Source organism: Panthera onca, chromosome B3, assembly GCF_046562875.1.
Source record: "Panthera onca isolate mPanOnc1 chromosome B3, mPanOnc1 haplotype 2, whole genome shotgun sequence".
In the NCBI taxonomy this organism is placed as follows: domain Eukaryota; kingdom Metazoa; phylum Chordata; class Mammalia; order Carnivora; family Felidae; genus Panthera; species Panthera onca.
In genome coordinates this window covers 27,549,336-27,573,402 of record NC_138344.1, presented here as the reverse complement: position 1 = coordinate 27,573,402, position 24,067 = coordinate 27,549,336, and the positions used below count along the sequence as shown (strand labels likewise).

The window sequence follows — 24,067 nt, the reverse complement described above, 5'->3', positions numbered from 1 at the left end:
AAAGCATAATGTGCAGCATTTGTACTGGGCATATGGAGTGCAGAAACATGGTCTGGGATGCCAAGCTGTGCATCATGTCACAAAACCACTTCAGAGGAGCAGAACATGAGTCAGGTTTTGTTTCCCTTTTTTTCAGGGGTTTGAAGGCAGGTATGTGCAGCTAATGGTACAAGGGTCAGAGCATGCTCTGCATCTGCACTGACCAGCATAGTTACCACTCATCAAGGTGTTATTCAAAGTCAAATTAATTAAAATAAAATAAAATAAAAAATTCAGTTCTTCAGTTACATACTTTCAGTGACCAATGAACATGTGTGACTACCATACTGGATAGGGCAGAGAACACTCCTATCCACCATAGAAAGTTCTATTGCACAGCATTGTTCTAGAAATACTGATGTTAGCTGCCCTGTTGCCGCTTCTAAAAGAAGTTTCCTTAGTTCCAATTTTGGTTACAGTTGTATTTGTTCACCAGCTGGGGGTGGGGGGGTTGTGATATTATTCCTTACACATGAGTATTTCCTGGTCACAAACTGTATATTTTCAGTATTGATTAGTTTGTAGCACTGTCAGCATCATTTATTATTGTTACATATTGGTTTCACACAGCCTAATTTGCATCTTTGGGCTTCTTAGTATGAATAAGAGTACTTTTTTTCTTGTTGTGAACCAGTTTGAAGGCAATTATGGGTATTCAGGAGAATCACAATGTCCTGTAGAGCTAGCTGGGCATGAGAGCCATCATTTGTTTCTAAGTTCATGGTCTTTTATGTCAATATTGTGATCCAATGAATATTCCAAGCAATACATGAAAACACTGGGCTTTGATGCAACCTCACTAGACTCAAGTGCATCTGTACTGAGCAGGTTGTTCAGAAGCCCAAAGATTCAACTAAAAGTCAATGGATATGTCTACATGTAATTTTGAGAAAAGTTTGTGATTCCTCTTGAATCATCCTTCTAGATATAGGTTCCATCCTTGGGATCATCTAGTCCAACACTAATGTTCTCCACTCCTGCTCATGCTCATGTACAGGCTGGGTGGAAAAGTCAGGTAGATCATCTTCCCTATAGTTCTATTATAGAAAGATAACTATACAGAAGAGCAAAGGTTTACACCACTCACTCTGCAATAGGACAAGTATAACAGCTAGGTATTGAAAATTGCAACATAATCAAAGAGAAAGCAATTACCAAAATGAGCTGGAGCTGGTCTGAGACAGAAATAGCTTTATTGTAAAGTTCCAAATTCAGAACAAACTGATGTTTCTTGAAAGTCCACAATTCATTTTGAAGACTTGAGTGACCCCAAATGATTTTCCTTAAGATAAGTGTCCTATGATGTCAAGAAAGACATATTTATACTAGTTTGACAGCACTAAAATGTCTGTGGTCCTTTTAAAAACTAGAATTGATTCCACGTTTCACACTCACCACTGAAATGAAATCTTGTTTTGGAGATGCTACTATTTCTGTGAAAAATAACTACAAAGTCTTGCTTTCCAGGTCATGGGGCATGCCTATTTGCCATCCAGAGTTTATCACTGCTGAAGAATCTTGGGGGAACAGCTCAGCTGAGTGGGATGGAGGATCTCTGCTGAGCAAAGACTTGGCTGGTTCCTCTGGATCTGCCTCCCAAGAGAAAGGGGAGCTTCTGGACAGTGCTCACATCAGGTCCCGTCTTTTGAAACTGAGGTAGGGAGACTTTAAGTGCTAGCACTGGAACAGGGTGATGGTTGTATAGAGCATCTCATTTGTCTGGGACTGAACTGTGGTGGGGGGGGTGTCTCACCCTCACTACATCCTTCCCAAGTGACAGAGTGAAGATGAGGAGGAAGGGTTTTCATATTTGGCCAGGCTGCACTTTTCCTGGAAGATTTTTAACCTTTTCTCCAGTTCCTGGAAGATATGTAAGGTGACACTGCTAATTGACATGGATCTGTGAGGCTATAAGACAGCCCAATTACAAACCTAAATGACTAACATCCTACACTCCTTCCTGTTTGTGATTCAGGGGTCTTCATGACCTTGAGGTTTGCAGATGGAATCAGTTCACTTCAGCAGTCCTCATGGTGTTTTAGAAGCTGATATGATCCCTTGAAGTTAGTGATAAAGCATGTTATTAAAAAGGTTGGGTGCATCTTTCAGGAAACTGTGTTGTTGGGCTGGGTGTGAGCTGGGAGCCTGAGACTGCGCACATGTGAGGAAAGGGGTTGGTGGTAGTAGTGGTGGAAAGGCTGTGCTTGTGCATGTGTAGGAGGTCTTAGGCATGCATATGTGTGGGAGGGCTGAGAGCATTGTAGAGGACTATGCAAGCTGGCCAACCATTGCCGGAGCACCTTTACTCTCCCTGCTTTGTTTTCTGGGCTTCCATAGGTACATTTATTTAAAGGAAAGTTCATGTTGAGACCAACATGTTTGAAAGTGGCATCTCCAGGGACAGAATAAGGCTTGGGGACCCTGGTAATCAGGTTCTCATTCCAGATATGTTCTGAGGTAGCTGAGGGACCAGCAGAGTCAGATACCTCTGTGCAACTGTCTCCTTTTCACCTTGAGTCTCCCTCACTACAGCAGAAGCCTGTGTGGGCTTCTGCTAAGATGGTCTGTGGCAAACCTCACTGATAGGTGTGAAGACACTATGTAGATATCAGACACTAGTGTTATTATTTGTCTACATTAGGGGAACTGTCTTTTCTGAAGCTATTTGAAGGGCTGATTACAAGTGTACCTATCTGTATGCCCAAAGTACACTTGACTGTTCCCAGAGAGGCCCACTATCAATTATTCTATTGATCTTCCTAGCAATCTTGAGAGATAGATGAAGAAAGGGACTTCATGGAAGTTAAGGATTTTGCCCAGGGTCATGCAACTTGTAAGCTGAGGTGGGTATGCAGGGATGTTACCCCACATTCCCCATTTGTGCTTGACTATGGAGATATCATTTCCCAGCATGCTCCCCAGCCATGTATAGCTTTTTTCATGATGACTGGTCTCAGCTGTCTGCATAGATATGATAAATATTTGGTCATAGAATCTGCTATGAAATTATGTGAATAGTGTGAAAGTGTGTGAATAGGGATCTGGTCCCATGGGCTACCGGGACAGTAAGCCCTGACATCCTTCCTCAACTGGTTGGTTCATAGCTCCAGAGGATGCCAGGTTCTTCAACTGTCCTGTACCATGGAAAAATTAAACTTTACTTTCTGTAATTGCTCTATATTCTAGGATTCATAGAATAGTTTCATTGAGCTTGCCACTGAACTAAAAATTTTAGTGCTATTCTTTTTAACAGGTCTAAAAAGTACCATGTATGATCATTAAAGAAACTGTGAAAACATATTTTGGTTTGTCAGCTCTGCTGTATATGTCAGTTATGTAGAAAAATGTTTTTAGAATAATGCCTCTTTCTTTAAAAAACTATCATTTTGATTCCCATTTATTACTATTTTTTAAATTTGAGTATAGTTGACATATAATATATTAATTTTAGATATACAGCACAGTGTTTCAGCAACTGTCTATGTCATCCTACTCTCAACATAAGTGTAGCTACCATCTGTCACCATGCAACACTCTTAAAATACCACGGACTATATTCAGTACTATGCTGTACTTTTTTTATTCCTGTGTTTTGTTCATTCTATAACTGGAAGACTGTATTTCCTCCTCCCCTTCACCCCTTTTGCCCATCCCCCAACCTCCCTCCTCTCTGGCAACCATCTGTATTTATAGGTCTGAGTCTGCTTTTTGTTTATTCATTTGCTTTGTTTTTTAGATTTCATATGTGAGTAAAATAAAATGGTATTTGTCTTTCTCTTTTTGACTAATTTCACTTAGCATAATATCTTCTAGGTCCATCCATGTTGTCACTGATGGCAAGATCTTTTCCTTTTTTATGGCTAAGTAATATTCTATTCTATGTAAATATAAATATAAATACACATACACATGCACCACATATTTTATATCCTTTCATTTATTGAAGGACACTTGGGCTGCTTCCATAGCTTGGCTATTGTAAATAATGCTACAATAAACATAAGGGTGCATATATCTTTTTGAATTAATGTTTTTGTTTTCTTTGGGTAAACACCCAGCAGTGGAATTATTGGATCATATGGTATTTCTATTTTTAATCTTTTGAGGAATCTCCATACTGTTTTCCACAATGGATGCACTAATTTACATTTCCACCAATAGTGCATGAGGGTTCATTTTTCTCCACATCCTTATCAACACCTTTTTATTTCTTGTCTTTTTCATTTTTGCCATTCTGACAAGTATATAGTGATATCTTCTTGAGTATCTTAAAGTGGTTTTGATTTGTAATTCCCTGATGATTAGTGATTTAGTGATACTGAGAATCTTTTCATGAATATGTTGGCCATCTGTATGTCTTCTTTGGAGAAATGTCTATTTAGGTCCTCTGTCCATTTTTTAATTGGATTTGTGTGTGTGTGTGTGTGTGTGCGCGTGTGCACACATGTGTGTGTGTTGAGTTATATAAGTTCTTCCTATATTTTGGATATTAACCCCTTATCAGATATATCATTTGCTAAGGTTTTTTCCCTTTCAGTATGTTGCTTTCTGTTTTGTTGGTGGTTTCCTTCACTGTGCAGAAGCTTTTTAGTTTGATGTAGTCCCAGTAGTTCATTTTTAATTTTAATTTTTTTAGATTTTTTAAAAACCTCTGCAATTATTAGTTTATTAGTATCATCCAGGACTCAGATGTTCAGTATTCCTACTGAAATTACATAAACTAATGCAAATGGAAAGTATCCAAGTCAAAATTATATAACAAAACATCACTCCATCACAAAAGTGTGTACAATTACAAGAATGCTATTTTATTTTATTTTTTTTTTATGTTGAACTGGTTATATTTTATTTTATTTATTTTTTTATTATTCTTTTTAATATATGAAATTTATTGTCAAATTGGTTTCCATACAACACCCAGTGCTCATCCCAAAATGTGCCCTCCTCAATACCCAGCACCCACCCTCCCCTCCCTCCCACCCCCCATCAACCCTCAGTTTGTTCTCAGTTTTTAACAGTCTCTTATGCTTTGGCTCTCTCCCACTCTAACCTCTTTTTTTTTTTTCCTTCCCCTCCCCCATGGGTTTCTGTTAAGTTCCTCAGGATCCACATAAGAGTGAAACCATATGGTATCTGTCTTTCTCTGTATGGCTTATTTCACTTAGCATCACACTCTTCAGTTCCATCCATGTTGCTACAAAAGGCCATATTTCATTCTTTCTCATTGCCACGTAGTAAGAATGCTATTTTAAAACACTGGCACTTTAAAAGAACTATAATCTCAAAAACCACAAAATTGCCAAATTGTTCCCTAAACTGCTAAGTAGATAAACATGACTCTAATGAATGAGTTTGGGTTTCGTAAAGAAAAATCAAATTCAAATCCAATAGCTCCTACTGAAATACAAAGTTTTAAATGTCTTCTTCCCTCAGGCCTATTTGATTTATATAAAGGAGCAAACTACAATATAGGAAAATATACCAGATTTTAAGTGTGGTATACATTTTAGAAGTTGGTCCAATTAATTAAAAATACCTTTAATGGAGAGTCAAGTTTCCTAAGAAATCCATATTTAGATAAATAGGAGAAGACATTTACAGCCAGCACTTTTTTTTCCAGAGCCTTTTATGGGACTAATGTCAACAAAAAATTTAATATGGCAGTCTTGTATTTTAAGCTCACACTTTTGGGGATACATTCTCAGGTCTTCTTTAATGTGGGAACTGCAAATATAACTACCATTACATGGTAATGGGTGTTAAAGAATGTAGAGTCCTCATGTAAAGATTAGAACATACTTTTCTCTTAGTCCTTCAAGGACAGACTTTCAAAATGTTTGATTCTACTAATCCCATGCTGTGAATAGACTGATTACTCTTCACTTTATATATGTGACTGGGCTATGTGAAATCTGTATCAACTGATCAAGACTGGAGTTTCAGTTATGGATGAAAACTATCTCAATTCAACTTTATTACCCTCATCATGAGTATGCAGGGTGTAGACAAAACTTTTTATCAGCTAACTATATGAAAAGATAACCACTGTAATAACCCATGTGATCCAAAATGGGCAAAAGCAAAAGACTAACTTCCCCTCAAGAAGAAAAATTTCAGATGTATGAAAAGGACAACAATACTAATAAAAAAATTGTATTTATTTAGAAGCATTCAGAATGTCAACAAAACAGCTGCAACTTTTTTTTTTTTGCAACTACAGAGTGGTATTCAGTTAACAGAACAACTAAGCTGCATCAGAGACAACTGAAGATGAAAAAACTACCATCCCCGTATATAACTAATTTGTGCTGTGCACAAACAAGAACTGCTTTAAATTTCCATGCCAATTTACAACCCCCATACTGTACCAGGCAAGGTTAGTGGCTATTGAAAATACCACCAGGACAGGGCTATCTAAAGACACATTAGGTAGTGTGTTAACTATACAAAAAAAGACACTGTACAGATTAAAAACAAATCCTACACAGCCTTACATTTCAATTTTTTTCTTTAAAAGGAGTGAGTTGTATACAGGGGGGTTAAATTCTTTATAGACAAGAAAGAAAAAACTGTGCTAGAACCAATTTATTCATCATCATCTTCTTCATCTTCATCTTCATCTTCCTCCTCTTCCTCCTCCTCATCTTCCTCATCCTCCTCTTCCTTCTTTTTCTTGCTTTTTTTCAGCCTCGATGACTCCCTTTTTTGCTGTATCAGGCTTTCCTTTAGCTCAGTATGCAGCAATATCCTTTTCATATTTTTCCTTCAGCTTCGCAGCCTTCTTTTCATAAGGCTGCTTGTCATCTGCAGTGGTGTTAATTCCACATGTCTCCCAGTTTCTTTGCAACATCACCAATGGATAGGCCAGGATGTTCTCCTTTGATTTTTGGGTGATACTCAGAACAAAACAAGAAAAAGGCCGAAGGAGGCCTCTTGGGTGCATTGGGTCCTTGAACTTCTTTTTTGTTTCCCCTTTAGGGGGGATTAAGTTTTCATTTCTTTTTCATAATGGGCCTTGTCCACCTTTGCCATGTCTTCAAACTTTCCTTTATCTTTAGCAGGCATGGTCTTCCACCTCTCTGAGCACTTCTTAGAAAATTCTCAGAAGTTGACTGAAACATCTGGGTGCTTCTTCTTGTGCTCCTCTCGGCAAGTTTGCACAAAGAATACATGTGATGACATTTTGCCTCTCGGCTCCTTAGGATCTCCTTTGCCCATGTTTAATTATTTTCCTCAGCAAGCCACAGAGTCACCCAGTGCCCATCTGGCTCTCACTTGCCCTGGCTCTGTCTCTATCCCCAGTAGTTTATTTTTGTTTCTGTTCCTTGCCTTAAGAGACACATCTTGCCTTAAGAGACACATCTAGAAAACTGTTGCTATTGCCAGTGTGAAAGAAATGACTGCCTATATTCTCTCCTAGGGTTTTAGTGTTTCAGGTTTCACATTTAGATCTTTAATCCATTTTGAGCTTATTTTTGTATACAATGTCAGAGAGTAGTCCAGTTTCATTCTTTTCCATGTAGCTGTCCAGTTTTCCCAGGACCATTTATTGAAAAGACTGTCTTATCCTTATTGTATATTCTTGCTTAGTTGTCATAGATTAATTGACCATGTAAGTGTGGGTTTATTTCTGGAATCTCCATTCTGTTCAATTCATCTGTTTTTGTGCCAGTACCATACTGTTTTGATTACTATAGCTTTGTAGTATATCTTGAAATCTGGGATTGTGATATCTCCAGCTTTGATTTCCATTTAAAAAGGAGTTGTTGAATCAGATTTTGGAAGTGTGAAATGATTATTCATTAAATTAATTAAATCTAAGAGAATGCAAAACAAGACTTAACCATTTTGAAAATATCAGAAAGGTATTGAAAAAGATGTTTCAACATGACTTTCTGCATTCTACAAACATGTGTCAAGCACAGGCCATGTACCAGCGCCCTTCCACAAACAGGGACAGAGTACAAACACCCCAGAGCCTGCTCTTGAGGGCTGGCCAGTGAGAGAGCACACCTCAGGGCTGGGCAGTGATAGTGTCATTAGAAGATGAGATTCAGTGGGCCTGGGGATGTGATATGAGCAGAGGTGGAACTCAAAGGACTCTAAAGACTTGGGGAGACTCAGATTCACCTAGGCCCTGAGAACCACAGGTAAGAAAGATATAATAATGATGACTGGGTCAGGACACTGTCAGGAGACCTCAGAGGGGGCCAACAGCATGGCATGATTGTTAAATTATAATTGTTAAATTATGAATTCTTAAAAGACTCTGTTGGTACAACCAGTAACAGTACTGCAATTTTTTTTTTAATTGTTTGGTTACGTCCTAGTCAGTATGTTTTTTGATCAAATCCACATTCCTACTTACCAGAAAACCTAGGGGAATATAATTGATAAATACAAGCCTGATAGCCAAGATAAAGCTTGTGTCCAGAAAACTCAGCCTTTAAAAATGCTAGTGAAGATCCTCCAAATTTGAATTTTAGCATCTCCAGCAAGAAACATATGCAAATACTCAACATTAACTTTGCCCTCCTCTGTAACTTTCACCAAGCTGCTTTTTATGATGCCATGCATTTACAGGTCAGCAGTGTTTTCCTTCATACCATGTTATGGAAAGAATTTCTAACATGTACTTTGAGATTGATATTACCCAAAGCTTCATAAAGGTGTCTGAGGTTTGGCAGACTAGACAGATGCAAATAGGACTGCTGTTGGTATGACTTGGGGCCTACTTTTTCTCTTACAGGTGCTGTATACGATGGCTGAAAGTTGCAAGCCTGTTTGTCTTTGTGGTGGTGTGCTCTGTGAGTACCACAGAGCTCTGCTGATGGGTCAGCAGAGCCACGGGGTGCCATGGGCTGGGTAGCAAGGCACCTGAGATATGGCGCTCACACTTTCTTTGGAGGAGATGCTGAGGGCATGTGGGATGGTGGGCTGAGGTTGGTGAGGGAGGCATCCCCTTAGCAATGCTCAACTGCTGTGATCCACATGTGACACAACAGAAGACCTGGGGACTTGGCTTTGCTTTATAGAAGCAGTTAGCTTACTCCCTGGGTCTAACTTTCCACCTCAAAGTGGCTTGCCAATTCTGTTTTCAACCACATGCAATAAAACTATTTGTGTTGGGACATGTCCAGCATCACGGGTGGCCCCAAGAATGTTTAGTGTCCCTTTGAGATGGTGCTCTAGGCCTCCATCTAACTGGGCTGCCCTGTTTGGGAGGGAATGAAGCTCCTTGTTTGCCCTTTTCTTGGATGCTTCTCCAACTCCACTTGCCCATGCATTCTAAGGGAGGACTGCAGAGCCATGTTTCTGGAGGTGACCTGAGTATGCCCTCTGACAGGAAGAGTCAGGTGTCTTGCTGCATTTGTGTGGTTTATATCCTGATGTAGTCCTCGCTGGAATCACATTGCAGGTGCTCAAATTTTTTTGCCAAATGAGTGTAAGATTCTTTGTGCCCAGGTGTGCATATCTGTATGTGTACACATGTGTGTGTACATGCCTGGCTGTGTGTGCACATGTGGGTGTGAGGTCCTCTGTGTCTGGCTGTGTGTTTGTGTGTCTGAATGCCTGTGTGGGACATGTGGGTCATTTGTGGTCTGTGATCATTTTGAGATTGTATCTGTGCTTGGGGTCTTAATTCTGGGGGTGTATCAATTTTCAGCATTGACATAAGATAGTTTGTGTGCACCATTGTTGGAGACCCCAGTGGGTGGTTGGTGCATGCTGCTGTGACAGCATGTGAGATTGTGAGCAAGGATGGGGTGTGTGAATGGTGTTTTCATGACTGTGCAATGTAGATTCCAAGATGTGTGTGGCCATGGCTCTTCTATGTAGGCAGCCTGTGGTTATGGCTCATGCTAAATGCTATATGACTGGAAACTTCACATGACCAAATGTGGCTGTGAATACTTATTTTTCATTATCTGTATCTGTGGACATGAATATTGGGGCTCTGTGTATGTGTGCAAGATTGTGCATGAGAAGAGTCTCCTCTTCTCAGTGTGACATATAGAGAGCAATGTTGCATCTTGAGCAGCAAGGGTGGTGCATGAAGTCAATACTGGCCAAATTGAATTGAATACCTGCAACCCTTTAAAAACCCATAGGGAGGAGAGCAGTGGCCCAGAGAAAGGAAGTCTATGCATGAAATAAGAAACAATTACATTGAATTCTGAAAACTTCATGAGTTTACTTTTTTGGCTACCAGTTTACCTCTTTACTTCCTATTCACATAAATGTGTGGTTCTGAAGCTCCAGATGTTTAACAAGGCTGGTGGTGGGGTGGGGACTGGGATTTTCAAGGAGAAGGAAGGGTGGGCCAATTCCCCCACTGATTTCCTGAGGTATGACCTGATCATGTTGTTTAGTCTTAAGCCTTCTTCTGGGAGATAAAGTTTTGGTGATTTGAGGAATTTGTTTTGAACTTCTGTAACAATCATCTTATGATCACTTCAATGTACTTTCTGATCAGGTATAAGCTGCTCTGCGAATTCCACAAAACATACTTTAACCATCACGTGGGTTGTGTTCCCTTTCCTCCAGTATGGGAAAACCACGTTTACCTACCTCTGATGATTTAATTTTGTGGCTGGGTGGTTAATCCTTAAAATCAACAAATATCAATAGTTAAGATCCATTATTGTGGAGAATAAAATAGTGAATCAGAATTTTATATTTTAATATCTAATAAAAACTATTTAGAGTGAGCTGGTGAATATTGGATACATCAGTCAACACTATTATCATACCCATATTTTCAAATTTTATCAAAATTATTTAAATCCTATTGTTTTTCTGCTATAAATCTATCATTAAATGTTTCTGATTGTTACAGATTTTATTCAGCCTGTATCCAGATCAAGGAAAGTTCTGGCAGTTGTTGGCTGTGTCACCCCTGCAAAGCTACTGTATCCAGTCTGTAGACTGCAGAGGATAGTTGTCCATGGTTGAGATTCACAGAGACACCAGAGAACTATTACAACTGTTACTGAAGGTCACAGCATAGGTGATCACTGTTCTTCTCATGAGTATTGTGTTCCTCTAGGACATTAAAAAAATTTCCTTTAAAGTTCACTTATTTATTTTTGAGAGAGAGCACACATAAACTGGGGAGAGGCAAAGAGAGAGAGAGAGGGAGAATCAGAAGCAGGCTCTGTGCACTGTCAGCATGGAGCCTGATGTGGGGCTCGATCTCATGAACCGTGAGACCATGACCGGAGTCGAAATCAAGAGTCTGCTGCTTAACTGACCGAGCCACCCAGGCACCCCTTACTGCAGGACATGTGATGAAACATGAGGCCAGAACAGAAGACAAGAGAAGCACTAGTGAGACTGTGATGGATAGCTGGTGGTGAGGTTCCTCCTGGGGTGATGATAGCCAACTGGCACATTCCAGTTAGGGCCTGGCTCCCCTGGGCTCTTGGATACTCTGATTTGTACCCCTACCCATTTCCTTTTGCATTTCAGCTTAGGTGGTTTCTAATGACCTATATTTTCCTTTCCTTTCCTTTCCTTTTCTCTTCTTTTCTTTTCTCTTCTTTTCTTTCTTTTATTTTTTATTTTTTTAGAGAGAGTGTGTGAGCAGGGGAGGGGCGGAGGGAGAGAGAGAATCTTAAGCAAGCTCCACACTCAGCATGAAGCCCCATGCAGGGCTCGATCTCATGACTGTGAGATCATGATCTGAGCTGAAATCAGGAGTCAGACTCTTGACTGACTGAGCCACACAGGTGCCCCTCTACTGGCCTTTCTTTAAATTCATTGGTTCTTTTCTTTGGCCGTGTCATCTGGGCTTGATGACTGCTTGGTTTCTTTAAATCAAGTTTTCTCGCGTGTCTTTTTGTAGGCCTCATAGTTTGTCAATAAAAGCCAGATATGTTGTATAGGATAATAGATATTGAGTGTGTTAGTCGACTTGGACTGCCCTAACAAAATACCACATCCTGGGGGTAACAGATATTTATCATTCACAGTTCTGGAGGCTGGACGTCCAAAGTCAAGGTGCTGACCAATTTGATTTCTGGTGAGGGCTCTCTTTCTGGCTGGCAGATGGCTGCCTTCCTCCTATGTCCTACAGGGCCTTTCCTCAGTGTGTTTGTGTGTGTGTGTGTGTGTGTGTGTGTGTGTGTGTGTGTGTATGTGCATTTGTATGTGGAGAGAAAGAGCATTCTCTGGTGGCTGTTCTTATAAGGACACAATCCTTTCATATCAGGGCCCCACTGTATGACTTATTGAACTTCAGTTACTTCCTTAGAGGCCCCATCTCTAGACATAGCCACACTGGGGGTCAAGGCTTCAACATATGAATTTGGTAGGGGGACATAGCATTCAATCCATAACACTGTGGGCTTTAGCTGGGGTTCTGTGTAAATCTAGTCAGAGTTTGGCTATGTTGCAGTGTGTGGTTGCCATGGTAACCTCTAATATCCCAGACACTTGGAATTGCTTGGCTTCTCTCCAACTGTCTGCTAGGCTGTGCACTGTTCCTACTCCTCTGCAAGGGGTAGAGTTACTTTCCCCTCTTTCCTGCCACTACTGGCTGCTGGGGTTACATTGTGCCCTTAGGCTACCAGATTTGATGTGCTTTCCCAGGAAATTAAGGTTTCTCCACCAGTCTTCTCAATCTCTCCATATCTTCCCTGTGAGCACCTGCTAGGGTCCCTGGAGCAAAACCGTACAAGAAGATGCTAACACCCCTATTTTGTGGCTCCCAGGGCCTCCCAAGTCTCACACTAGCCCACACTTGACCTTGAGCTGTTTAAAAATTTTCTGATTTAATCTTGCCTGCTTCTGTATGTGGTGGTAGCACCTGTCTCAGGGAAGCAATGCTTGGCCCTGTTCCTCCCCGCATTCACCTGTCTTACTCTAGATTTCAAGTTAGGTGTTGTGATACAGCCTCATTCTTGATAGAATAAGTCATTAACTTAACATTTGTTCCCTGTTTTCTGGTTGTGAGAGTGGGATTGGTGTGTTTCTAGCTCTTTATGTATCCCAAATGAAACTGGAAGTCCAGAGCCCACACCCTCTCTTAGAATGGACATTGGGATTAGGATATTGAAGCATGAAATCTCCTAAAGTTCCCAGTCCTGCTTAAAGCAGTAGGGTTAGTGGTAGGTCCTGAGGAAGGGACATCTTGGAAAGCAAAGGAGGAGAAGAGGGCAAGGAGGAGAAAGGAGTGGGGAGGAAGAGGAAGCAGGTGGAGGAGGAGGGTGGTGGAGGAGGAGGGAGAAGAGGAGGCAGATGTGTCCATTTCAAGTATTTATGATAATTACCTTTTATTTTCTGATTATTGCCTTTTAAAAGGAATTAAATCATGCATAGAGCTACATGGAAAGATTTTTTTTTTTCTCTAGTATCTTCAATTGCTAAGCTGGGTGCACTGAAATTTTAGGAAATTGGATAATTTTCCTTGCAGTCACCAAAAGCTATCACATATTATTGTTTCTTCTAGTTCTTCTGGGGACTTCCCCAGAATATCCTCTCACTCAGCTGAGCCACTCTTCACCCACAGGGTATCAGCAACATTCCAGAAAGACCTGGCACTTAAGGCCTTCAGGTGGGCTCATGAGATGGCTCTTGTGAGCAGTGCATGGTGCATCCCTGCCCTTTAATAAATGAGAGCACTCATCTGTACCTGCTCTCAGGACAGGGTAGCTCTGTTGTCTATCTAAGGGCTTGCTAAAGTCTTGATGTTTTCTTCACCACTTTAAAAATGTGTCTGAGTTTTAGGTAAAGATGTATATCCCTGTGAGAGAATTGGAAAGCTCTGTGATTTTTATGAGCTTTGTTTTTCATTCATGTCTTACCTCTATATCATCTCCATTAAACAAAACTAAGATATGCTTCTGCTTTCCTCAGCTCCTCCTGGAGCCTTCTCAAAGAAAGGTGTGGAGGCCTGGCTTCATGATGTCCCTATAAGATAGATGCTGCCTTCCCTTCATGGGACTTCACTGTAGGTGATCATAACCTGCTGCCCAGGCTGACCCAAGAGCTTGGAGTGAAGGGCTGGATACTGTCCAGAAACAGTCTTCAGTGAGAACCAGATAGGGAGAGGGAAATATTTTGGAGAATCTGGGTTATTACTGTACTGTGGCAACTCGTGTATGAACCTTAGCAGTTAGTAGAAATCATAAGTAAGCATAAGTAAGGATATAACAGGATAAAATCAGATAATAACAAATAAGAGTCCTCTATTCATCCCACCAAGAAATGTACCTTGTCACTTTTATTCTACAGCATTGTGCACAGTCTTCTTTCCAAAGCAGCCCAAGTACACTAGGCCTTTCCTGGGACTTGAATGAGCCTAGGCCCATCCTGGTGGCTGGCAGGCAAAAATGGTTTCTCCTGGCAGCAAGGGCAACTGGGGAGGTCTCTCTCTTGTTCTCTGAGCAGCGTGTATATTTGGGTGAAGACAGAAGAGAAGTGGAAGGGATAGAGAGAGCTGTGTGAGATGGTAGGGATGCTGCAGAGTGGCTCTTATATGTTTAGTGACATTTGTTAAGGATGGCAAATCAGACTTTATTCAGAAACCTAGTGATAGTTGTAGAGACCACTGCAGTGTGGGAGAGGGATTGAACTTGAGAAATGGGACTTTAAAACTAAGGGACAGGGTGGGGGGCAGTGGATAAAAAACTACAAAGAGGAAACATCAGGGGTGAGAGGAGACTCTGGCCAAGCTGACCTCACTGGATTCTTGCTGTAGGCTGGCCAGAGTGATCAGACATCAATTAAGGATGGTGGGGCATGAGGAACCTGATCAGATATTGAGTGTGATCAGATATGGGGAATGCAGATTCTGACTAAATTAACCTACCAGGATTCTTGCTAAAACTGGACAATGCAGAGATAAACACAGAACCCCCAAAGTCACGGCTTAGTCTTAGAGAAGAGAGTTCAAAGGTGCATGACTAAAGTTTGGTCAAAAAGAGACTCTCTCTGTCAATCATTAACCCTGATTAAGGCTGATTTAAGCTTCTTGTGGGTTCCTCAGAAAACATAATAGATTTCCCATATGTTTCTGTAAGCTCACAGACCTTCTTCAAGGACCCTAGGCTGAGAACTTGCTGAGGGGGGTTGTGAAAGGAGAGATCAGAGGTTTTAGGTCTCCCTCAAATGTCCTCAGAGAGCCAACTGCTGATGGTATCTACAAAAGGTGGGGGCAGACTGGGGAAAAGCTAGCTTGTGCACCAGAGTTTGGACCTTTGAAGGTGATTCTCAGCAAAGGGGTGTTATTGTGCAGGTCTGAGGCAGGCAGTGATTCTGGCCTGGTTTTGAAAGTCGGTAGTGGTGTTCTCATTGTTGTTCTCATTAGTGAAGAACCCCATTGTTCTTCCTTCTTGACTTCTGGCCAGACCCCTGGATGGACCGAGCTGAGTAAGAGGCCTGGATGACAGACACTAGGGGTGTGTGTTTTAGTGGGAAGTGATCTTGGAGAAAGCTCCCGTATGCATTAACTGGAGAATAACAAAGCTACCTTTTCTCCTATGAGGTTTTCTTTGTAACAATTGGGCTTTGTCACTTCAGTAATTGTAGGGGTTATTTTAGAAGCTTTGTGAAACAGGAAATGACTGTGATTGCAGGCACCTGAGGTTCTTTTTCCCTGAGTTGTTCTCTGTGCTTATTATGGGGGAGACATGTTCAAGGCTCCCAGGTCATTAGGTAAATAACGGTCAGCAAGCCAGGTTAAATATAAGCAGCTTAATTAGGCTTGTTCACTGGCCTTCCTCCTTTTCTTCTCTCCCTCCTCCCTTCTATTATTTTTCTTTGTTTCTTGACATATGGTCCATTTTCCATCACACCCTTCATAGTAGACCTGGGCTCCCAAAGTACATAAAGGAAACACTATACACATTAAAGAATTTTGTCCCCTCCTGTTCTTCCTCTCTTACATCCTAAGCTCCTTATACTACCTCATAATTATGTTCTCTAATATGGTAACCACTAGCCACTAGTGGCTCTTTAAATTTAAATTTATGTTAATGAAGTAAATAACATTAAAGTTTCACTACCTCATTCACACCAGCCATATTTCAAGTGCATAATAGTCAAATGTGATTTGTGGCTACCATATCAGGCAACATAGATATAAAACATTCCTATCACCACATAGAATCTGATTGGTCAGTACCAGTCTAGAAATTAAGGGCAATCATTCATCCATTTGGTCCCAAACACTGGAGAAAATACATTGGCACTAGATAGATTTATTTTTAATGAATTGATCAATCTTAAAAGTTTCGTACTTTATCAAATGACATTGCTCCCATTTTTATCATGAAGATGGGTCCAAAGGGTCCCCACTTTCTTACCTCAGTTCAACTAAGCAAAAGTTGTGTCAAAGAAAAATTGCATAAGTTAAACAGTAAGGAAGACTTGGCAATGGCGGAGGGGGGGGGGGAGATTGAACTCAACTCCAAATACAACAGGGGAAGCTAGGAATCTACAGTAGGATGAGGGTGAGGATGGAAAATTACCAAGGGGAACTTGGTTGTGTATGAGGAGAGAAGGGATTCTCAATAAACTGGGCTCACCAGGCCAAAGTTGAGGACTAATCAAGAAGAGGGCTCAGAGGAGCCTGACTCAAGTTTGGTCAAGGAGGAAGTCCTGGCCAGTGTTAATGAGCCTGGCATTTGATAGGCACTGTAGCAAATTTAAGGATAAATCCAAGGGGACTCTACAGTTTAGGCAGAAATGAAGGCCTCTCTTCAGGCTGTTGTGGATTTGTTCCATGTCCAGCAACAGCACATTGCCTGTTGTTCAGAGGTGTTTTATGTGTCTTCCTCCCCACCATACATACGCCTCTAGGACAGCTGCCCACACTCGGACAACCAGTGCAGAGTCAATGGTCACACTTAGAGGAACAACAGGAAGATGCTTAACCAGGAACTCAATGGAGGGAGGTCTAGGGGGCTCGCAGAGTAGGAAGAAGGTTCACGGAAGACATGTCAAGTTAGGTCATGAAAAATGGCTTTGATGTGGGTAATGGGAAAGGCAGGAGACTTCTTTGATGCAGTCAGAGGAAGGATGCAATTTCTCTCTGACTTCTCTATTGCCCGCCCCCAGCAGGGACTCTGGTCTATGTTTGGAGGACTTCAAGGATGATGCTGTAAACAAATATTTATTGGTAACATAAGTATTTTGGGGGGCGTCTAATGTGGTGAGAACTAAATTAGTCTCCAGAGAAGTAGAGAAATAAATAAGATGCAGATACTTCTCTTGAGGAGTGAGACCAGTTGGGAAGAAAAATCTTAAACAAACTGCAATATGGCATGAGTCAAATCTACAGAGGATCCACTGGAGTCGTAGATGACAAGCAAAGATTTTAAGAGAGGAGTGGAGAGTTTGAGTGAGATCTCAAAAGATGGCAGAAGTTCTTCATATTTGGAGAAGGCATTTGAAGCAAAGGCAGGGTACTATGTGTTAGGAGAATGGCAGATAGTTCAATATGTCTGCAAGTCAAGGATCAAAGCTGCCTGCAGGGATGAGGCTTGATTAGAGGCTCCTGTTTTCTGTGATCTGGAAGTCACAGATGACGCCAGAGCATCTCAGTGGGCTTTGAATCCTAAATACATGGTGGGCATGTAGAAAGACAGAGGAAAGGGAGGGTGGAAGTAAATGTGGTCCTGTGTCTATGTGGTTTTGTGTGCGCTCCATGTGATTAGTTAATCACAGGGAGATTTGTTATATGGTTGTCTCCTCAAGAGGTCATGAGATGCCCCTTAACCCCCAGGTTTTTATTCATTTACTTCTTGGTATGCAATAGATGCTCCACAAACATTCCTTAAATCTGAGGGAGAAGCCACTGCTTTTCCAATGTTAGCCTCTAGGTGGTGCTGTTCCATCTCCTGGGTTTCTGCAAAGTCTCTAGAATCCTTTCTGAACTGAAATATTTCTCCCCACCCTGTATCTTGTGTTTGACCAGGGGAAAGACAAGGACAGGAGTAATTTTGGTGTGGCAGAAGCAGCAGTGTCTCTTTGGGCCTTTTGTTGGTACATCCTGCCTCATGTGTGACTTCTGTTTCCATTTGTCCTTGATGGAACCCAAGTAGCAGCATAGGTATGTGGAGAGGCTTTCCAGCCAAGTGCTGGGGACAGCTGCACATTCTGGGCTGTCTTATAGACAACAGTGCTGATAAAGCGCTTTCTTTACCAGGATGTGTTTGTATAATAATTTTTTTAAACTAGTATATTTTGCTGGAGGAAATGGATAATGAAAAAGGATTAACCATTCACTGGCACTCAACACTCAATGCAAATCCTGTATACACTGTGGCAACAGTGAAGTTCTACCTTTTCCCTAAGTCTATTCCATAGACCACCTGTTTCTTTTAGGGTTTCTGAATCTTCCTACAACTAGTGAGCTGCTGCTAAGACTTTTGAGGCCTTATACAAAACATAGATTATTTTGAGATTCATTTTTCCACCTACAACAATTTTCTCTTCTGGATGAAAATGACTGGGCCAGCCTCTTTGTAAAATCCATGTCATGTCCCCCAGGACCTTGCAGCAGAGGCAAGAGTTGGCCCAGAACAGAGAGAGAAGGGCTGAGTCGCACAGACCCCTATGTTTGTGCAACACCCAAATGCAGGATGTAAGTACTGAGGGGCGAGCCTGAAGTGGGGAGTAAGTACCATGGGAATTATATTTTGTGTGGGGAAAAAGCCTCTTTTCCTGATAATTCTTCCCTGATCAAGACCCCTTAACACACTTTGAGGGAATTTCTCTCCTCTCACTTATTTAGCTGACTCCAGAATTCTTATTTTAAGTTCTCTTTGTGATTTCTCATTGTACAAATAGAGACCTGGCACCTGAGGATTTGGGCATGGATGTTGATCTGTGTATCTGTTCAGTCATGCAGCCATCCTGTCTACTAGCTCACCGTGGGTCCAGGAATTGGGCAGGAGTTTCATGCTGGCTGCAAAAGCAGAAGCAGAGATAAGGGTAGAATGGGGAGACACCACCACTTAGAGGTTAAACCAGAGGACCTGAAACATAAACAATCAGAAATGCAATTTCTGCAGTGCAAAACACAATGTAAAACCAATGTGTATGTCAGGAGTGAGGTGCTGAGGAGATAAGGAGTGGTCAGTGGCTGCAGTACAGTTGGAGGAAACATCCTGGATATGCATTTCTGTGTGCACCTTCTGAGGAGGGTACTCACTGAGTGGGTGGTGGGGGCACTTTAGGCCTCTCTTCCTTGCTTTGTGGTTCACCTTGACTTTGCCTCAGCTTCAAACCTCACCAGCTATGTGGACTCCACACTGCTCCGGGTGGACCTGGAAGGGGCCCTGGTGGCCAGTGGCCCAAGTCATGCTGGAAGAGAAGAACATGTTGTGGTGGAGGTGACCCAGGCCGATGTTCCAGGCTCCAGGCGGCGGCGGCCACAGCAGGTTACACTTATACTTTACCTAAAAGGAATTGAAAAAACTCACTTCATCTCTTCATAAATTGATTTCCTTTTGAGTGGATTTGATGGGAAGCCATAAGGCAATGACACCCTTCTTTTTTTTGTAATTTTATTTTTTATTTTTTAAAATTTACATCCAAATTAGTTGGCATATAGTGAAACAATGATTTCAGGAGTAGATTCCTTAATGCCCCTTACCCATTTAGCCCATCCCCCCTCCCACAACCCCTCCAGTAACCCTCAGTTTGTTCTCCATACTTATGAGCCTCTTCTGTTTTGTCCCCCTCCCTGTTTTTATATTATTTTTGTTTCCCTTCCCTTATGTTCATCTGTTTTGTTTCTTAAAGTCCTCATATGAGTGAAGTCATATGATTTTTGTCTTTCTCTGACTAATTTCACTTAGCATAATAGTCTCCAGTTCCATCCACATAGTTGCAAATGGCAAGATTTCATTCTTTTTGATGACACCATTCTTAGGCAAGCCCTGTCTTTTGCTTTGTCTTTGCAATTCTTTTTTCTCCTTTTGTCTAAGATAATTATAAAACTCTTGCAATTTCAGTAAAATCAGACTTGTGAGTTTTTTATTCAGATGATTTTATTGGACAATTCAGGGAAATATATATTTGAACGTAGTTTTCTGTTGTTAAATCACAATTAAACTTGGGCCTTACCTCATGGTATAGAAGATACACCACAGTTCCTTTGGGTTTGTGGACACTTAACCAAGTAGTTAAGACTTGCATAATTTCCTAAACCTTCTTCTTCTAAAGCAATAGGCTCTTGCACTTAGTGTCTCCTAGACCATCTTTAGCTCCCATACTTTGAAGGCAAGGAGGGTCAGCAGTGGTGTTGTCACCATGGCCCAGAGCCCAGACAAGGCCTGGACCCTCTCTGTGCATCCTGACCTATACCCCAAGTCCTGATAACTCCCTGGGATTATTATGGTGACTTGTGTATGAAGTCCATGGGTTTTTCCTATTATAATACAGAGAAGGAAACCCTGCTGTTGCACAATGCTGTGTCATCCAAAACAGAGAGTCTGATGGGTTACTGCACCCTCTCATTTTTCTGCCATACAGAGCAGGGTCCACAGAGCAAAGGCATCATTATTAATTAAGCTGCAGTTTCATGGGTGATGGTCTATGCAGCACCAGTGTTCTAAAAGTGTTGCCTTGGTCGTGGTCTTAGGACGTAAACTTGTCTTCCTTGTGTGCAATACACAGCCTGATGGCAATGGCTTCTCAGTAAAGACAAGGTGGGCACACATCTGTCTGCTCTGTCTGTGAGTCTTGGGTGGAAGAAGATGTGACCCTTTGCAGCCTGCTGACATGACTGCCTGCCCATGGGGCTGTACTGAGCTTCTCTTCTCCAGTGCCAGGACAAAAATCCAGCTCAGAAACATGAGGAACACAAAAGTCCTTTACTACTAGGCTTTTCTGATATACTCTTTCCAAATATTGAAGTGTTTTAAGAGAACATATGAACTCTCATTCATGCTTTGACTAATTTCAGAGTTCCTATTTTCATTTACTTCATGATTTTTGGGCATCAAGACTCCCGTCCTCCCATTGAAGTTTCCCTGGCTCCTCAGCTGCCCCAGCCAGCCCCCACTTTCTGCTCATATCTGGCTCCCCTCAGCTGGTTTCTCCACTACCCTGCTTGGGACAGGAAGATGTGGGGTGGATTTGCCCACAGCAAAGTAGCTTTATCCTTGGATCCTGCTTCTCATGGGCTCCTGTGACATGGGTGTGCAGACTTGTCTCTAGTTTGCAAGCAGGAGGCAGTTGTAAGTAAGCATTTTCATGAGTTGCCTCAGAGGGCTCAGAAGATTCCAAGTCTCCCATAAAGTGCAGTGATTTATTTTGCTCATAATAAATCATTTTGACATCTATACCTTTGTATCTTTTATACTAATTCTATGTGTGTACTTTTGTATTCTTTTTTCTTAAAGCCCTTCATAATGTAGAAATTTCCAGTTCCATACAACTTGGATATGCTCTAGTGTCAGGGATTTGGGAGTTGTGTAAAAAGTCCTTGCTGTTCCTCTTTTTCTCCTTATTATAAACAAACACGTACACTGAATAACACTGAATCCCAGGTGATGGTTCAAAGCCTTACTGTGATATTACATTTCAACTTTTACAGGTCACTCAGAATTGGACTGTATTTTTAAATCCGAGAAGAAGTGAGCGCTTAGTGGTGAGCAGGACCTTTGAGATACTGAGCAGGTGGGTCTCAGGTGATCGAAGATCTTGAGGGAGGGTCTTCTGAGACATGCTCACTTAAAAAGTTTGACCTGTGAGACTCTAATTTTTGGCACGAATAGCCAGATCAATTATATGACTTGGATGGGATGCTCTAACTGGGGAGACTGTGAACATGAGGGATGTAGGAGGGCATCATAACCACAAGTGTCAGGAAATGAGGATTGACTTCAGGGTCCATTTTGAAGCAAATGGTATTTTATAGTTGATTTTATAGTCATTAATATTATGAAGCTCTACAATGGAGAATTCCAGGAAATTTTCAGATTCTTTCTCTTTTTCTTTAATGCCACTCCATATTATGTCTGTAGGAGTTTGCTATTCCTGTCATAACAAATACCACAGACTGCATAAATTAAAAAGTAGAAATTTATTTCCTCAAGGGTTCAGCAGAGTTTGTCTTTTCAGAGGCCCCTATCCTTGGTTTGAAGATTCCTTCTACTTCCTGTGTTTTCACATGGTCTTTTCTGTGTTTGTGTCTGTCCCTATCCCTTCTTATAAGGACACCAGTCATACTGGATTAGGGACCACACTAGTGACCTTATTTTAACTTAATTACTCCTATAAAGACTCCGTCTCCAAATATAGTCATATTATGAAGTATTGAGGGTTAGGGTGTCAACATCTATATTTTGGGAAGACACAGTTTGGCTCACAACAGTTGCTGACCGAACTTTTAGAAAAATGCTTTAGTTTCACCATGCCACATACTGTTAATTACTTGGATGCTTATTATTCCAGGTACTTTCCCCCATCATCTGTGACAACCCGTCTATATATTCTCAGGTTACATGTGGCCCTTTTCCAAATCACTGTCATGTGAGAATGGTTGGCTTTGCTATTTGTTAGCAGGCAAAGCAGTCAGTGTGTGATGAAGAGAAAGAGAATTTTAATTTTAAATGGCTAGAACCAATGTGAAAGTTCCTGCTCCTTGTTAATTGTTGGAGTGGCACCTGCCATGAAGCAGATACTGCCAGGTGGGGGCTGAGGGATCTACATTAGATGGATCTGACCACAGGGAGGCTGTGTCTGCATCTCACACTACTCGTATGTGCCCTCAGAGCTCCTTGTCTGCCAGGTCAGGAATTGGGCTAAATCACTCTGAGATTAATTTGGGCTCTCATTATGGCCATAGATAACTTGTGTTGGGAAGGACACCAAGGAAACAAGCACTAATTGTTGACATAGGGTCTGGTTTCCTTTACTAATGGTAATATCTTTGCTTCATTCTACAGAGATACTGTTTCTATCAACATTCGAGCCTCTGTCCAGCAGACCCAGGCTGTTCCTCTTCTGATGGCTCATCAGTATCTCCGTGCAAGCATAGAAGCACAAGTGATCATTGCTGTGGTCATCCTTGCTGGGGTCTACATGCTGATTATATTTGAGGTAACTTTCACGTCAGCTCTCAGATTTATTTGGGCTCACAAGTAAGTGTCTTTCAATGTGTGGATGTTTTGGATAGGCTAAGTTCTCCTTCTTTTTTTAAGTTTCTTTATTTATTTTGAGAGAGAGCATGAGCAGGGGTGGGGCAGAGTGAGAGGGAGAGAGAGAATCCCAAGCAGACTCTGTGCTGTTAGCATAGAGAGAGCCTGACATGGGGCTCGATCTCACAAACCATTAGATCATGACCTGAGCTGAAATCAAGGGTCGGATGCTTAACTCACTGATCTACCAGGTGCCCCTCAGTTCTGCTGTTTCTTTTTTTAAGTTTATTTATTTATTTTGAGAGAGAGAGAGAGAGAGAGAGAGAGAGAGAGAGAGAGAGAGAGAGAATGAATCCCAAATGGGCTCCACACTGTCAGTGTGGAGCCCAACTTGGGGCTTGAACTCACAAACCATGAGATCATGACCTGAGTTGAAATCAAGAGACACTTAACCGACTGAGTCACCCAGGTGCCCCTCACTCAGTTCTGCTTCCTAATCAAATTGCCATGGCATCTTTCCTAAAAAGGAAGATTCCACTATTCTATGTAGAAAATTGATCTGTACTGGAATATTTGCTGAATGTTGGCAACTGACACATGCAAGATGAGCTGCATCAGGTACCAGCAAAAATTTACCTGAGAAAACTGAATATGTGCATGATTTTCTCACTCTCATTCTGCTGCTCACTTGAAATGTGACCCTGAAGGGGCAAATGTGGAAACTCTCTGAGATGTACATTAGACTGTCCCCTATTTGTTTCATAGGAATATGAATGTTATAGAGACTTGAGAGATCTTGGGCTATATGGGGGGGGGGGGAAGGATTATTATCTGTTATGCTTATCAATTCAGTGTATGAGCCTTTTTACAAATGATCTTATGTCTTATAAATTATGTGTTTTTGGGGAGCTAAGCGTGGCCCTACCTTT

General features: G+C 41.5%; 1 protein-coding gene and 1 pseudogene across 1 annotated transcript in view; one reads left to right on the top strand and one right to left on the bottom strand.

Moving 5' to 3' along the window:
• The window catches only part of OCA2 (OCA2 melanosomal transmembrane protein), a 496,949-nt gene that overhangs the window by 93,734 nt on the left and 379,148 nt on the right, over nt 1-24,067 (top strand). The window contains exons 4-9 of the mRNA XM_078447715.1: nt 1,507-1,695; nt 8,789-8,846; nt 10,880-10,952; nt 19,270-19,430; nt 21,593-21,675; nt 22,947-23,100. Of these exons, the coding sequence (XP_078303841.1) occupies nt 1,507-1,695; nt 8,789-8,846; nt 10,880-10,952; nt 19,270-19,430; nt 21,593-21,675; nt 22,947-23,100 (718 nt within the window). The remainder of the gene's footprint in view (nt 1-1,506; nt 1,696-8,788; nt 8,847-10,879; nt 10,953-19,269; nt 19,431-21,592; nt 21,676-22,946; nt 23,101-24,067) is intronic.
• On the bottom strand, nt 6,371-7,329 carry LOC132668839 (high mobility group protein B1 pseudogene; annotated as a pseudogene).